The sequence below is a fragment of the Musca domestica genome, unplaced genomic scaffold, assembly GCF_030504385.1.
Source record: "Musca domestica strain aabys unplaced genomic scaffold, Musca_domestica.polishedcontigs.V.1.1 24, whole genome shotgun sequence".
NCBI classification, from domain to species: Eukaryota; Metazoa; Arthropoda; class Insecta; order Diptera; family Muscidae; genus Musca; species Musca domestica.
In genome coordinates, this window is record NW_026712272.1 from 6,320,509 (window position 1) to 6,337,407 (window position 16,899).

At 33.4% G+C, this 16,899-nt stretch overlaps 2 protein-coding genes across 3 annotated transcripts in view; both read left to right on the plus strand.

Annotated features, from left to right (window-relative positions):
- The window catches only part of LOC101891983 (toll-like receptor 5), a 227,161-nt gene extending 218,046 nt beyond the window's left edge, over positions 1 to 9,115 (plus strand). The window contains exon 4 of the mRNA XM_005181935.4: positions 3,768 to 9,115. Coding sequence (XP_005181992.1) covers positions 3,811 to 5,118 — 1,308 coding nt within the window. The 5' untranslated portion in view covers positions 3,768 to 3,810 and the 3' untranslated portion in view covers positions 5,119 to 9,115. The remainder of the gene's footprint in view (positions 1 to 3,767) is intronic.
- Positions 9,116 to 11,157: 2,042 nt separating this feature from the next.
- Positions 11,158 to 15,183, plus strand: LOC101891461 (kynurenine aminotransferase). Of its 2 annotated transcripts, XM_059123295.1 has the most exons (8): positions 11,158 to 11,180; positions 11,331 to 11,433; positions 11,646 to 11,833; positions 11,894 to 12,044; positions 13,830 to 14,066; positions 14,135 to 14,732; positions 14,790 to 14,875; positions 14,936 to 15,183. In XM_059123295.1, exons 3-8 carry the CDS (start codon positions 11,646 to 11,648, stop codon positions 15,068 to 15,070), a joined length of 1,395 nt encoding a protein of 464 aa, XP_058979278.1. In that variant the 5' UTR covers positions 11,158 to 11,180; positions 11,331 to 11,433; the 3' UTR covers positions 15,071 to 15,183. The 2 variants fall into 2 exon arrangements, with proteins under 2 accessions (XP_058979278.1, XP_019891754.1); XM_020036195.2 differs by lacking the exon at positions 11,158 to 11,180 and having other exon boundaries at positions 11,225 to 11,433.
- The last annotated feature ends 1,716 nt before the right edge of the window (positions 15,184 to 16,899 follow it).

The following is a 16,899-nucleotide window of genomic DNA, read 5'->3' on the forward strand; positions in this document are numbered from 1 at the left end:
GCCGGATTTATCCAAGGGCTTGGAAAGAAGAAGTAATGTAGTTCACCTAACCTGTGAGAAGAAATAATAGTGGGATTTTTTGGAGGCGACTTGTGGGCAAACCAACCATACTTATCCATTCTGGCGCCCAACCTTAATGTTAATAGAGAATTTATGAATGAAATGAAGGTGGGATTTTTGAAGTTGGAATAACTTGTGACCAGACTTAGTCTTTTTTTATAGGAGCTACATGCTGGCGTCCAGGCAAATTAAGCCAACGCATTCTGGCGCCCAACGTTAATGTCAAAGGAGAATTTATGGACTAAATAAAGGTGGGTTTTTGGGAGTTGGAATAACTTGTGACCAGACTTATCCTTTTTTTATAGGAGCTACATCCTGGCGCCCAACGTTGCCGTCCTATACGAAATAATTTATTAAGTTGGGAATAAGGAATGAAGTTGGAATTTTTGTATTTTGAGAGACAAACCAACCAAATGAAGACTCTATTTTTGAAGCAGATAATTAAACGCAGAACAATACAAGGCATTGTGGCGCCCAACGTTAATGTCAAAGGCGTATTTATGAATAAAATAAATGTGGGATTTTTGGAGTTGGAATAACTTGTGACTAGACTTATCCTTTTTATAGGAGCTACTTTCTGGCGCCCAACGTTGACGTCCTATGGGAAATACTTGATTTTAGCCATAGCTTCATTTAGGAATAAACTTAGGAATTTTGTACTTTTAACCATTTAGAGGCAACCGACAAAACTAAACACACAATTTTTTTAAGGAGATACTTTAACTCATTCTTCCAATCGAAATTGCGAATTGCTAAAGAATGAAGGTGAAAGGCTTTGAATGCGAAAAGCTCTTGGACAAAGCGACCTAGTTGCGAAACACTTAAGCTCATTCTGGCGCCCAACATAATTGTACTGGGAGAAAAATGGAATTTAATCACTGTTTGGCAATGCAATGAAATTGAGTTCTTTTAAGAATTCGAACAGCTTTGCCACTGGTTTTGACAAGAGTTACTTAAAACTCTTTCTGGCGCCCAACGTTTTTTTAATAAAAATGGATATTTTTGGAATTTGAACAAAGAGACCAGACATAGCCATTGTTTTTTAAAAGAGTTAAGTGCAATGCATTTTGGCGCCCAACGTAAGTGCAGAGTGCGAAAAATGGGATAAAGGTGGATATTTTTACTCCAAAAACGACCACACATCACAGTTTTTGACCAGATATGCTTCCAATGCATTGTGGCGCCCAACTTAAGTGTGGGACGAAAAGTAATAAATTCTAACCGTAGCTTTTCTTAGGAATAAATATGGAATTTTTGGCAGATACTAATAACTCGTTTTGGCGCCCCAACTTAAGTGTAATGTGAGAAATATGATTATAAACATCAGTTCGGTATAGGAATGAAATTTATAGAATTTGAGCAACTTGGCAATATTTTTGGCTTAAGCGACACTTTAAATTAATTTGGCAAGGGATTGAAAGTGGATTTTTTAGAATACAAGCAATTTGACCATTTTTTATAAGCGATACTTGAAATTAACTCTGGCGTCCAACCTAAGTGCCACATAGGAAATTGTGGACTTTTTACGTAATTTTCGTAAGAAATTAAGGATTTTTTCGAGGAAATTATGGGAAAAATTATGAGAATTACCCACTTAAAAAAAACATACTACTCGTTCTTCCGTCCAACGTGATTGTAATGTGAGAAAAAATGGAAAGTAACTCTAGTTTCGGAAAGGAATGAAGATGGAATTTTTTGCAATTAGAGCACTTTATAGGCAAACCGAAGATACGTCACAATTTTTGACCAGTTATAATCGCAACTCATTCTGGCGCCCAACGTAAGTGTGATATGAAACTTAATGAATGATAGCTATAGCTTTTCTAAGGAAAAAGTGTGGGATTTTTTTTTTGGTGTTCAAATAAATTATGGGCCAAATGACCAAACTTACCCGTCTTCTATGTCAGCAGATATTAAAACTTGCTCTGGCGCCCAACGTAAATGTAATGTGTGAAAACATAGGTGGTAACCTCAGTTTGGAAAATCACTAAGAACTCAAACAACTCGTCACAGTTTTTACCAGAGATACGTGAAACTCAATCTGGCGCCCAATGTTGGTGTCATATGAAATTCAATGGATGGTAGTCATTACTTTTCTAAAGAATAAATATGGGGTTTTATGGACCTAGTGATCCGACTTAGCCACTTTTTTTGATAAGACATATCTAAAAATCGTTCTGTCGCCCAACGTCAGTGCAAAGTGAGGAAAAATGGATGGTAACCTTAGTTTGCCATAGGAATGAAATAGGGATTGTTGGTGTTAGAGCAACTTATAGACACACTGACCACTTGTCGGAGTTTTTAAGCAGATATACATAAAACTCATTGTGGCGCCCAACGTAGGTGTTGTGGGGAAATAATAAATGGTAGCCATAGCTTTGCTTATGAATAAATGTGGGTTTTTTTTTTGGAGTTTAAGCAAATTATGGGCCAAAAACTCGTTCTGGCGCCCAACAATTTTGTTACATGAGAAACATTGGATAGTAGCCAAAGCATTGCTGTCGAATCACTGCTAATTTTTTTTTTAATTATGGACTAAATTTCCAGACATTACCACGTTTTTGGTCATTCTGGCGCACAACGTAAGAGTAGTGGAAAAAATACGGATTAAGCCATGGTTGAGCAAAGTAATGATGGATGTTTGTTTTTTGGAGTGGGAGGAACCTCTAATCCAGAAAACTAAACCATTCTTTAAGAGGAGATATAAAAAAAGCGGGGCCCAAATTAATGGCTTGAAGCCATAAGGAAAACCAAAGAAGGTCTGGGTTGTTTGGAGTTCGAAAACTTTGTTTTTATGTTTTAAGGAGCGCCAAGTCTGAATGGAATCGGGGTTTTGACTCTTTGTGAGGGAGGTACCGAAAGGAGAAGACCGATATATTCCATCTTCACATCAGACCTTGGGTTACTTAAAATATTTTAATCTGTCTGTGATAATGGACCCTTACATCATAGGACTTATAATTATTAAAAATGTTGACCCTTTGTGGGGGAGATACGTGATGGAATGGACCGATATTGTCCATTTTCGCATGTTACCTAGCACTGATGGATATATTAAGATTTGCACAGATGGAGCAAAATCGGATTATCCGTTCTCTTTCTGTGCAATAAACTATTTTCTTTGATCATTTCGACATTTTGTGGAATAGGTACCACAAGGAGTGGACCGATATTGCCCATCTTCGAGCTCGATCTAAGTTGGATAATAATAATACGATGCACTAAGTTTGGGACAAATCGGATACTCCCTTCAAAAGTTATCGTGCGCACCAGCCAGTCAGACAGACGGACGGACGGAAACCTCTAGATCGACACTAAATGTCCTGAAGCGGATTTGGCCCAAAAAGACTTAGGGTCTAAAACCGTTATTTTGATGAGGCACGTTTCGCCCTATCAAATGATATATACCCTCTGTAGCCATACCGCTGAAGGCATAATTATGATGTCCAATCCATAAGACTAGCAAAAATCTGACGAGATAGTCTCACAAATGTTCCCTGCATTATTTTTCTTTTTGCAGTGGCGCCCAACATGAAATTCTTTTGAAAAAAGTGTTTTTTTTTTTTTCATTAAAATTTTTGAAGTCCAACCTCCGTTGAAATGGCGCCCAACATAAAATACTTTTGAGTTATTTAGAGCCAATCCAACCAACTTTATATAATTTCTCATCCCTAATTGGCTATATCTCTTTTCTTTTCTCTTTGCAGATTTTTGGAAACTCGTTACTCTTAACTTAACACTGGAATCGCAATGACCAACAGAATGTCGGCGATCAACGAAAAACTACACAAACATCTAAACCTTTCTCTGCTAATGGCAACATTCTCCATTCTGCTAAATAACAACTTTGCGTGGGCTTTTACCAGTGTCTCGCCTAGCTGTGGTCCAAATTTTCCCAGCACTTGCTTGTGTGGACGTGAAATGTATGAGGGCTCCATGCAATACATTGTCAACTGTACCAATGCCGGCCTCCGTAATACCAGCGTTTTGGAATTTATGCCACAAGATGTTGAGGTCCTCATCTTCACTGGGAATTTTATACCCGAATTACCGTGGAATGTCTTCGGATCGATAAATAATTACAAAAATCTGCGGATTGTCGACATGAGTAATAATCATATTCGGGAAATTCGTGGCAAGTCCTATCATCATGTCCAGAATGTGGAACGTTTGATTTTGAATCACAACAATTTGAGTATATCACGCGATGATGATGAGGTGAATCACCATCATCCCAGGGTGTTTTCGAATTTCCTGAATTTGCAAAGTCTTCATTTGACCGATGCCTTTGATGATAACAGTTCGCCGCAACTGAGTGAGGATCTGCATGACATTTTCATGAACAGTGAATTGACCAAGTTGCAGAAGCTGCATTTGGAACAGAACGAGATTACCCATTTCAAGGATCGCAAGGTTTTCTGTGACTTGCCGAGTTTGAGGGATTTGCATTTGGGTGATAACTATCTGAAGGATATTAATTTCGATGTGGCCTGTTTGAAGAATTTGAGATTTTTGGATTTGGAACGGAACAAATTTGAGTTTGTCAAGACCCATGATCTGATGGTGTTGAATCAGTTGGAGGCCCGGCCAGATCGCACTACCAACCTGATTGTGGATTTTAATTTGAATCCCTTTACATGTGACTGTAAAATCAGCTCCTTCCGCACATGGATCCATTCCACCAATGTCACGGTGCGCAACAAGGAAAGTCTTATGTGTTTCCATGACGAAGTAAATCCCCTGCCCATTTTGGAAATTGATATGTCCCAGTGTAGTGCTGCCATTGCTGCAGCCACCATTATGTTCAACACGGCCACCGACAATCATTATGGCCTGGGTGGTGGTGGTCATGAGAATTCCGGCTTGGCCCAACATACCGCCACCTTGATATTCCTGTTGATTGTTCTGAGCATGATTTTATTAGGTCTGGTCATAGCCCTGGTCTATGTTAGCCGTGACAAATTGAAATTCATGATTACGCCCGTTTTCGATAATGTGGCCAAAAAGGTCCAATACACCTCCATAAAGGATGAAGATTGTCCCGAAGTGCATGTTTAGAGAGGGAATTATTTTCATTTGGTTTATTTCAACATTTTTACTTTTTCTCTCTTTATTTACTAGATTTAGAAAAGCAAATAAAGTAAAAAAAACAAAACGAAAATAAATCAAAGATAAGTGTATATTATGAATATATATAAAAAAACAAATAATAAAATAACAAAAAAAACTAACCTTAAAAATATAACAGAAGAGGAGAAAAAAAACAAGCAAATAGATAATAGTCATCCATAAGAATAGAAAACAAAAAACAACAACAAAACAACATGAAGAAACCAACGCGCCATTTACAATTAATAAACAAAAAATTAAAAAATGAAGCAAATCAAAAAGTTATAAATAATTTTGTTGTTTAGAATAAAATATATATACATAAAAAAGAGAGTAAAAAAAAAGAAATTAACCTGTGCCATTAACAAAAATAAAACTAAATTTTAAATATTTGTTATTTGTTCTTCATTATACAGTGGTTTATACAGCGATTTCCAACGTTTACAACCTTAGCATCGCATAGTCTAAAGCACACTTAAGAATTTGCCCAACAAGGGGAAAACGTCATGAAAACACGATGTGGCCACTTTAAAGACTTGATAAATAGGGGATATGCCATGGTGGAAGAATATAGGTAGACGCATCGACACTTATCTACTTATATTAAAAAAAAAACATTTAAAATTTTTTGACACATACAAACGTTCATGCATCTACCTGTATTCTTCTGCCATGGGTAATATGCCATATTTACATTGAATGAAATCTTGTTCCTTAAGCTTCTATCGCATCGGCGCAGCTGCTGGGACAATGAACTGTCAAACCAATTTTGGAATTAAAATTTTTGAATGAAAGATTATTCAAATTTGTAAACATTGTTCAAAAAAATGCATATATGCAAACGGAATCCCTGCATAAACTTACACGCAATCAGCTGATTTGTCAAAAAACAATCTGTGCGCCATAAAATGAAATAATGCGTGTAAAAATTAAAAACCGAATTAAAAATAGTTCGACTTCCGATTTGCAAATGAAGAAGTTTGCTTGCCACAAAGGCAGGAAAAAAGAGTTGCAATTGATTGCAAGAAGATATTTATCCTGAGAAAATTGCCTAACTCTCAGTAAGAAACTAAAAATTTCACTCTCGAATTTTTTTGAGAAAATAATTTACCTCATAGAAAGAGAACGGATCATTTAATTATGTACAAACTTCGTAAATCTCAATATTTTTGACAATACTAGGTCAGATGCGAAAATGAACAATATCGCTCCACTCCAAAAGTCCCATTCTCTTAAAATTTCGCACATCCCAATATTTATATCAACACAAGATCTGTGATCAAGATTCTTCTCCTGGTACCATGAAACGCGAAATGAACATCCAACTCTTTTCAAACATTCATCTTTTCAAAACAACATGACAATACTTTAAAAACAATTAAAATACTCACCCATGGCAAAACGATAGAGGTAGTCTCATTTCATATCTAAAATATTCAGGTATGGCATATTTAACAACAAATACGTTTTATTTTAAGTCTTTCTTAAAGGATCAATGTGAAATATTCTTGCACAAAAAGGACAAAACTAATTGTTACTAGTTTTCCGTTCCTACCCGATAGCTTTTATTGCCAGTGCTATAGTATCGTGCAAAATTTACTCACAATTATTTGAAGGTTTGTCGAGCTTTGAAAATCGTTTATGAAAAATTGATGTGTGGCTAGTCCCCTTTAATCTTTTGGTAAATGAGAGATATGCCCAGTTTACACTAAACGAACTGTCATTTATAATAGGTGTCATGGCAGAAGAATACAGGTAGATGCATCAACGCTTGGGAGCATTGATATGTCAAAAAAATTCAAATGTTTTTTCCAGTATAAATAGATTTTTATATGTTTTCTTATACTACCTCATTCGTAGGCTATTATAATTCGCGTTTTTGAACAATTTTTAAAAAATTAAATAATTTTTCATTCAACATTTTCAATTCTAAAATTGGTTTGACAGCTCATTGTCCCAGCAGCTGTGTCGACGCGCCTACCTATATTCTTCTACCATGATAGGTGTATTACTCTATATTCTAACATTATTTAAAATTTCTGCATTTGACAACATCTGATTGTCAAAATCTATATTCAGAAATCCATTGTATAAACACAAAATCTGTTTTTATGCATTTTTTTTTTATCAAATTTTTTATTCTTGATTTTGATCCTTATCTAAAAAAACTGAAGCACTGAAGAACCTGCGAACATTATTGAGTTTCAAAAGCAAAAAATAGTAAAAATGGCAAAACTTTAAGGTTCTTGCCTTGTCAATAAACGTCAGCTGATAAGAACTGATGATTTCATCCGTATTGTTAAAAATAATGTAATTGTAAATTCAACGTATTAAAACGTAAACAAACATTTTGACAGTTTGAATTTTTCAATCAAAATGGCTACTTCGATAAGATCAGCTGATTTCATCCGTATGAGAATATTTTGACAGTATGAGCGGCTTTAAATCAAAATGTTAGAATTTATTTGCATTAACACGGCCTTTTTAATGGACCTTGCTAAAATCACAGTAAAACTATGTTTGCAGTGAAGCTCTTTATGGCGTTACTTATACTATCACCTCTGTTAGAACAGGGCCCGGACTAGAAAAATGGAATTTAATTCAAGTATAATAAATCAATCTAATTGACATTCGCAAATATGTGCTCTTTAGTTTGGCTTTCACTGTATAAACACTGTATTGTTTTCTATTAATTTTCATATTTCCTAAACACCTGTTTTAAATTTATCAATTACCTTTTTTTCAAAATTTCTTTCAAAAAAAAAGACCACAACTGCATTTATGAATAACAAACAAAAATTAAGACAATTTTTAAACACACACATGTTATAAATCATATAATTAAAGAAATATTAATTAATTAATTAAAATATTAACAAACAATTAGGCCATAATTTGTATTAATAATAATTGATGATATAATTTTATTATTTTCCTTTCTTCAATAACACAACAAGTATTTATTATTATTTCACTTTACATGCATATAAAAAACAGAAAAGCAAACAAAATATATAAATATGGCAAAAAAATCAGTTATATTTTTGAAAAGTGTAATTAAAAACGAAAGAAAAGAAACCAATATCGCATTGAAACTATATATATAACCACATATCACGCTCTCTTACTCTCTCTATATATACGGAAAAAATATATATGGATTCGAAAATGTTTTCTAATAACTTTGAATTAACCTTAGATAAAACTGTGATTTAAGTTATTAACGAAAATGGAGAGTTATTGTATCCATTAATTGAAAATTGTTTCCCCCACTTTAATTGAAATCATTTGAAAAGTTTTTGATTGTTTGCATATATTTTTGTTTCGATTGCTCATTAATGGCCACTTTACTCTGTAAAAATATAACATGAAGTAAACATCAGCTGTTATTGGCGTCAGCTGATTTTGACATATCAGCATAACTTAAACCAAGTTCACACCATATAGTTTACTTCTTCCACACTCTCAAAATTGATTGATTTCTACTGAAGATTTATTTATTAATATCTATTGATCATGAAACAAACCTCAGCTGCCTTTGACATAGCCATAATCTCCGTACAATTTAAACCACGTTCACACTATTCAGCTATTTCTAGTATTCAACACTTTCAAGATTGATTAATTTCCGCAGATGTGCAATTTATAGAACATATTTACAGAGTAAAATGCCCATTCAATTACATATTTTTTCTGAATAAAGTCTTAAGTAAAACTCCTATAACAACTCCATCCAACCATATCATCCAACATTGTATTGCAAGTATATTTAGTTTACTTATTTATTTCTTTCTTATTACTAACTAATTAACCCTATTTTTTGGTACTAACTCTTTAAATTGAATCTTTAATTTTTTTATTGTAACAAAACTGTTGTTAGTTGTAAACAATTATTTTGATAAGAATTGAAATATCAATAAAGCAAACAAAAGACGAAAAAGGAAAATCGAATGTGTTTTAGTTTTATTTTTTTTTTTTTTTTTGTTTTTGTTTTTTTTTTTTTTGGCTGGTAAGTTATATACATTTGTTAATACTCAATAACTTCTTCTGAGAGAAGTTGCTCTCTTATGGGCATACATTACAATAGCTTATCGAAGGACATTTAGTAAAATTCAGCAAGAAATCAGCTGTTCCTTAAAAACTATGTGTCACATTTTTTGAAGTCGTTAAGAGAACATGATGAAAATGATGTTTTTACAGAAAAAAAAAATAAATAGATTCATGGCACAATACCATAATTACCTCATAAAAAACAATTTTTTTCTTTCAGTGCCCATATTCTTTCAAAAAATATACACACTTGGTATATGTGCGTGCATTCTTTTGAATAAAAAAAATTGAAATTATTTAAAATTTAAATGCAACCTGAATGCATAATTTCAACGTTAACAGTCAACAAAATGTATAATTTTGGGATAAAACAATATTGTCCCTCTATCTTGGATTAAATTTTGTGCAAAACCCCAATATTTCATTCATGTTCGACGGAGTTTCCCCAATTGCATGGTAGAAGAATATAGGAAGATGCATCAAAACTTGCGAACATTGATATGTCAAAATTTTAAAATTGTTTGGTCAAAAATAAGTAGATTTATTTAGATTTATTATATATTTTCTTATTTGATGCAAATCGGAGGTTGTTACAATATGCATTTCTCAACAATTTTTACAAATTTTAATAATTTTTCATTCAACATTTTTAATTCCAAAATCGGTTTGACAGTTCATTGTCCCAGCAGCTGTGTCGAAGCGACTACTTGTATTCTTCTATCATGCCCAACTGATGCAAGTTAAAAAGGCTATTTGACATAATAAGTCTGGAGTACATAGTTGCGTTTTTCCCGGTTTTTTCTATGAAGTTGGGCCATTGATAGATTTATTTCTTACCAGAGAATATCAACCTATGCCAAATCCTCAGTCAATTCTTCATTGAAATTTCTTGGAAATAGGATTTTTGGTCAATAAGGCCAAACTACAATTAGCAATTGTCTTCTTTTCCTCCATAAATAATAAAGATATATTTGTTAATTGTGTCATCAAGTCTAAAGTGGTCTTATTTCACTCATAAGTTTCACGTTTCTACTAACGAATGCCGTTAAATTGTCACACAGCTATGTTAATGGTGCCCCCAAATTTGTAGCTAGTTCCGCGCTCTTTTAGTGAATGTGTTCAGTTTTCCTCATGTCTCATTCGTAAACAAGAGAGTACTTTGCTTTTGTTTTTTTTTTAACAAGTTTTCCTTTTTGGCCTTCATATTCGTTTCGTTGGGAACGTCTTTCATTTGGCTTCCTACGCGCGCATTTGCCCTGTTCTGCTACAACACAACAGGACACCTCAACCACAATAACAATTTTTTCCAGAGATAGGCATTTTTACCAAAAATTCCGGGAAACTATTTTTTTTTTCTTGGGGGACGGACCCTGGACCACTGATCCCGAGCCGAAAAAGGTTTTAGCATAAATTGTAGCATTTTGGAAAGGTAAGAGTGTCAGCTATAATTTGGCATCAATTTCGTTGGCCCCAACAATGGGCCCTTTTTCGACTTTTTGGAGGTTTTATAAAAAACCGGGTCCAAAAAATCGATAATTTGACTATAACTTCCGAACCATGACCACTTACCCACATCATGACCACTTCCCAACGATACCTAAATTGGTATCCCGGGTTTTCTCAGGGTAAAAATACATACTACTGTTAAGCCCAAAGGGTAATACAAATTAAAAGACAAGTCCCCTTATCTAAATATTGGTTTTGTTTCGTTTCGTACTTGGAGAAAAAACAAAACGAAACGATTGTAAACGTTTAATATAGTTTATTTTCGTACGCTGTTCAGAACTTTGAGTACTAATAGTCGATTATTCAATTAATCGGAAGTCGACTTACCTATCCCTAATTAAATTTAGGTAGTCGTTGTGAAGAATAACAAAGTAAACAACTGGTTTAGTTTAATCAATAAAACAGGTGTTAAATCAATGACAAGGGCCAACACAAAACAGGGTGCTTCATAGATGGTTTGAAATTTGCAAATCTAATTTGTTTAAAAAAGAACTATTTGCATTAATTTATTTGTTTTTGTTTGAAAACAAAAACATACGAACGGTTTTTTGCCTATAGTGTGTGTTTTTGTTATGCAACAACATTTAATTAAGTAAACTTTTTAGATTCTAGCATTAGATTTTGTGAAACCTTTCAACGAAGTGCATTTATTTAATTGTGATATTAGTTAAGTTCTTAAAGAAAATATAAAATAAACAAAAATCAAATGTAAGTCATAATCAAGGTGTTGTTGTTATTGTGTGATCTTATCGTTTTGCCAAAGTGATCTTATCAAGAACTATTTCTCGTTTCACCCTTTTCACACATTGTCGTTAAGAAGAAAATAAAATCAGCTGGTTTTCTAAGTTTCTAAATATTAATCGTTGATTGTTTTTTGCTTTTGTTGCCTTTTTGTCAATCTACTACTTGTTACAATTTAGATGCTTCATAATAGTATACGATTGTTGAACAAAACTTGTCGTCTCCCGCCACGCCAACTGTATCAGTTAGTCGCCTTTGAGCAGCAGCAGAACCAACATCTCGTCAAGAAACGTGAATATAGCACAGCCGGAATAATGGAGAAATTCGATTTGCCACAACGTCTGCAGGGTAGTGCTCCCAGTGTCTGGTATGAATTTAAAATAATTTTATATAGTTTATCTTATTAACTGTCTGTCTACCCATTTAGGAATGAATACATTGCCCTGGCCATGGAATATAAACCCTTGAATTTGGGCCAAGGTTTCCCCGATGATGCTGCTCCCGAATATGTCACCAAAGCTTTGGCTGAAATTGCAAACGATGAGAACCCTTTGCTACAGCAATATACCCGCGGTTTTGTAAGTCCATTGAATTACTTCATTGATTGCCCAAAGCGATAAGGAAGTGATGTTGTTTTACAGAGAGGGAGAGATAGAGATCGCGGAAATTCTAACAGACAAGTTTATTGTTTAATTACTTGTGAAATTAAAATAACTTAAACATTTTTGTTGTGTTTTAGAGATGTGTGTCGTCGCATAATTAAGTCACATTAGAAAACATATGGATTGTAATTTTGTTTGGACACGCTGCAATTTTCACGCATTTAAAAAATGTTCCGATAAGAATCCTTACATGGGACTCCATATGGCTTTCTAATTGGAACATCATAATGACATTATGATCCTTAAAATTATGACAAAATTTCCGGCAGTTTCGAGATGAATTATATTAACAGTATTGCTTTCCAGTTGGTGTTGTAGTACAGATTTTCCATACAAAATAGTGGAAGACAAAACTTTTCTGATGATATTTTTTATTTTCTAACGTTTTTATATATATTTGTTCTAGAAAAGAATCTATACATCTGAAACCATATGTTTCTCGTGCGGATGCATATGGCTATTATGGCATTGGAGTTTATGGAAGACAAGACTGAGTAGAATAGGCACATAAAATAAGAGTTTTATTATTTAAAATATTTAAAATAGTGGAACTCAAAACTTTTCCGATGATATTCCTAATTTTGTAATGTTTTTATATATTTTGTTACGAAAACGAATCCATATATCTGTCTTCATATGGCTTCCTCGTTTAGATGCATACGCTTGAGAGGTTTGCCCGCTATTATAGCATTGAAGTTTTTACGTAGCATATGGAAGATATAGTCAGTGAATTACTGTGCCTATACTAGCACATAAAATAGGAGTTTAAATATGTTCTATTTAATCCATTTCAACATATATATCATCTAAATGGGAAGCCTTTTATACAAATCCATATGTTTCTTCACTTTTACACTATCCAAGTAATACGAGAACAGATGTTCAATTAGTAGTAATGATTATAATTTATCAATGGACGAAGACAGATTTACAATCAATAACCTTGAAATATTTCAATGTAGCCTTATATTCGATGATTTTTCAATATTCTTCAATGAAAAAATCGTGGATTTTTTCCGGAGTTTTGACTTGACAAAGGACTTCCAAATCTTTGGATTTTTTAAAGGATATCTAGTCCATAATCATACAAAAGAATAACCAGCCCTCCGAAGTTAATTTTTTAAAGAATTTTGCAAAAGATATCCAGACCTCCAAATTCGTAGTAATTAAATTATCACAAAGAGTACCCAGTTCCGAATTGTCATGGATTTATTGTAGACCAGCAAACGAGTTTGCCTTAAATTTTCACTTCTTCATCTCTAGGAAGGTTTTTACGTTATCAATGAACAAGGACAGATTCACAATCATAAACTTTTAAAATATTTCAAAGAAGCCTTATATTCGATGATTTTTCAATATTCTTTAAAGAAAAAGTCGTGGATTTTTCGTGCAAAGGACCTGTCAATAATCGTGTTTTTTTTTAAAGAATATCCAGCTCTCCGAAGTTATAAATTTTAAATTATTTTACAAAAGATATCCAAACCTCCAAATTGGTAGTTATTAAAAATATTGTCTTGGTTTTATTTTAAACCAGCAGGCGAGTTGCCTTCTATTGTCACTTATTCATATCTGTATGTATTTGCCGCTTTTTCTCTCTCTCCTTAATAAATCGTTAATTTAAACAAAATGATCTAAATGTCCAAACAAGGTATTTGTCAAAATCTACATCGATACTAATTTCTCTTAAATTATCTTCCATAGGGTCACATGCGTTTGGTGCAAGCCATTGGAAAATTGTATTCCAAGCTTTTACAACGTGAAATAAATCCTCTCAACGAAGTCTTGGTAACATCTGGAGCCTATGAGGCCTTATATTCAGCCATTATGGGTCATGTTGATGTTGGCGATGAGGTCATTATTATTGAGCCATTTTTCGATTGTTATCATCCCATGGTTAAGATGGCTGGAGGCGTATCCAGATTTATACCATTGAAGCCAGTAAGTAATACAATCAATTTCCTTAGTTTGTTTTCTCAATGTTAAAGTTTTCTCTATTTCTGTTATAGACCAAAACCGAAGGTACAATATCCTCGGCCGACTGGGTCTTAGACGAGCAAGAGCTAAAGAATATGTTCAACAGCAAAACCAAAATGATAATTTTGAACACACCCCACAACCCAATTGGCAAAGTGTTTAAACAAAAAGAACTTGAACTTATTGCTGAATTGTGTAAGAAATGGAATGTCCTTTGCCTCTCGGATGAGGTATATGAATGGATGGTATTTGATGGTAATAAACATATACGCATTTGCACTTTGCCGGATATGTGGGAACGTACCATTACAATTGGTTCCGCTGGTAAAACATTCTCGGTAACCGGTTGGAAGACAGGTTGGGCATATGGTCCAGCAAATTTGATACGCAATTTGCAGATGGTACATCAGAATTCCGTTTATACTTGTGCAACTCCATTACAGGAAGCTGTAGCTCGTGGCTTCGAATTGGAAATGACACGATTAGATAGCCCAGAGTGCTTCTTCAATAGTTTGCCCAGAGAGTTACAGGTTAAAAGAGATTTTATGGCCAAATTTTTACAAGATGCTGGCATGAAACCTACCATTCCGGAGGGCGGTTACTTTATGTTGGCCGATTGGACTAATTTGGGTAAGCGAAATTTACAATCTTTGTTTTTTAATTGCTTGCTAATGATTTTTACTTTAGAAAAGAAAATCAATATCAACTCCGAACCTGATAAATATCGTGATTACAAATTCACCAAATGGATGACTAAAAACATGGGTTTGCAGGTTGGTTTTTCCGTTTCTTTTCATGTATTTTTTTGTTAATTTCTTATGGTTATTTTTCAGGGCATACCTCCCAGTGCTTTTTACAGTGATGAACACAAACATTTGGGTGAAGATTTTGTACGCTACTGTTTCATTAAGAAACAAGCCAATTTGGAAAAGGCCTCCGAATTATTGGAAAAGCTGAAAAATAATTAGAAAAGACACATACCGTTGGGTGTATGGTATTTGAAAGAGGTTACTATTTTATTGAAGTTTATATATTTAGAGATGTTTATGTACGTTTATGTAAATATATGGCAAAAAGAAAAGTTGTATTGAGTTTTGCACTTTTATATCTTCTATGGTTTTTTAGAATATTTTAAAACTTTTGACGATATTAAAAGGGAGATTGTTTTAGTAAATATTTCAAAGGATATTCAGAGTTACATTAATAGAAATTTTAGGATGAGATCAAGTGATCAGAATTTTTATGACTTTTTGAAGAATTTTTCCAACAATGCAAAAGGATCATTAATGGCATTTTTTAGAAATTAATTCCAGTGATATACAAAGTTCTACTACTATTGGTTTTTATGAATATTTTATGAAAATATTCAGAGCTCCATAATCGAGAACTTCATAATCGTTCAATCAAGCTTTATATTTACCCATACTTTTTTAATATTTCGGAAAATTCTGGAGTATTTAAAAAGATATTTAGAATTCTCTAGTAGTGGGACTTTAAAGAATGCTTTTAAGCTTCTTAATATTGTAAAGACTATTTCCGGATCAGTATTCCGGGTTCATTTAAAATATATTATAGAACATTCGTGGCTCTTTTATCATTGCAATAGTGAACACCTCAAGATCTAAAAAAATAAAAAATAAGATCTAAAATTATAATCTTAGATTTTTTAAGACTATTTCAATTGCGAAATTTTCAACCGCATTCGATGAATGTTCTATTTAATAAATACTAATATTGCGATTTTTGAAAAAATGTGTCAAAGAAGCCACATGGGAGATTGATATTTTTATAAGTTTTCTCTAGAAAGAACCCCAAGAAAGCACCTATTACTAAAAGAAAATCTGAAGGTTCCCAATAATTATACTATGCCCTGAGAGGTGTAACAGGATGCCTCCCTATGAAATTCTTGAGTTCCGCGTATACCATACATATATCCTTAACAATGGCACTCACAAGCTTTAAGTCTCTGAAAAATTATTCTCATAAAATCCTGGTTCATATTCCTTTAAATCCCACGAATATTTATATCTTCATGGGACTCACACACGTAGTTAACGAAGCAACGAGTTTTACGTACTCTCCAAAAATATTCATAACCAACCAATCATGAGCTCAAATGTGTCTAAAAAATAGTCAATGCTTTAAAAACTTTTATTAACAATTCAAAGTCCAAAAAATGTGAATCAAGTTCAGAGGAAAACATCATCAGTACCCTACGTATTATAACTTCGGAACAAAGGCTCAACTTGGTTATGGGAATCTTTGGTTGAATGTTCAAAAAAACATCATAATTTGGTCTCAATAGACAACCCCATTTCCGTATATATTTCAACATTTAATTGAATACCCAAAAACAGTCATTTTTTGTTTACGCTTGGCAACCCTAGAATAAAAACATTTGTTTTTCCCCTTCCCATTAAACATTTTTACACAAAATTTACCACTCAAGGCCATTATGCATCTATCAAAAATTAATGAAAATTTACAAATATATCAATTATCCTCACACTCCCTTAAACATTTTCAATTTCTAGTCATTACACACAAAAAAACCTAACCCCACTTTTTATTCGTGCTCACTTTGACTAAGCATACCTTTATCGAAGAAGTCACACAAACGCTAACACCACCAGCACCACTACGATTACATAAGTGACACAAAACCCAATGGTTTTTTTCTTTTAACAGATTGGACGCTTTATTTTCGTTTTCCCAGGAACAAACTCAATTAGATTTCATATTAATACACTTCCATTTTTAACCAATAAGCGCCCCATTCACAAGTTATTTCTGTTTG

What these genes read in the sequence shown, in the direction of transcription:
- LOC101891461 (XM_059123295.1), top strand. Translation starts at nt 11,646, where the DNA reads ATGCTTCATAATAGTATACGATTGTTGAACAAAACTTGTCGTCTCCCG. An exon ending in GATTTATACCATTGAAGCCA is followed by an intron (nt 14,067 to 14,134) that starts GTAAGTAATACA and finishes TTTCTGTTATAG; the next exon opens with ACCAAAACCGAAGGTACAAT. An exon ending in CTAAAAACATGGGTTTGCAG is followed by an intron (nt 14,876 to 14,935) that starts GTTGGTTTTTCC and finishes GTTATTTTTCAG; the next exon opens with GGCATACCTCCCAGTGCTTT.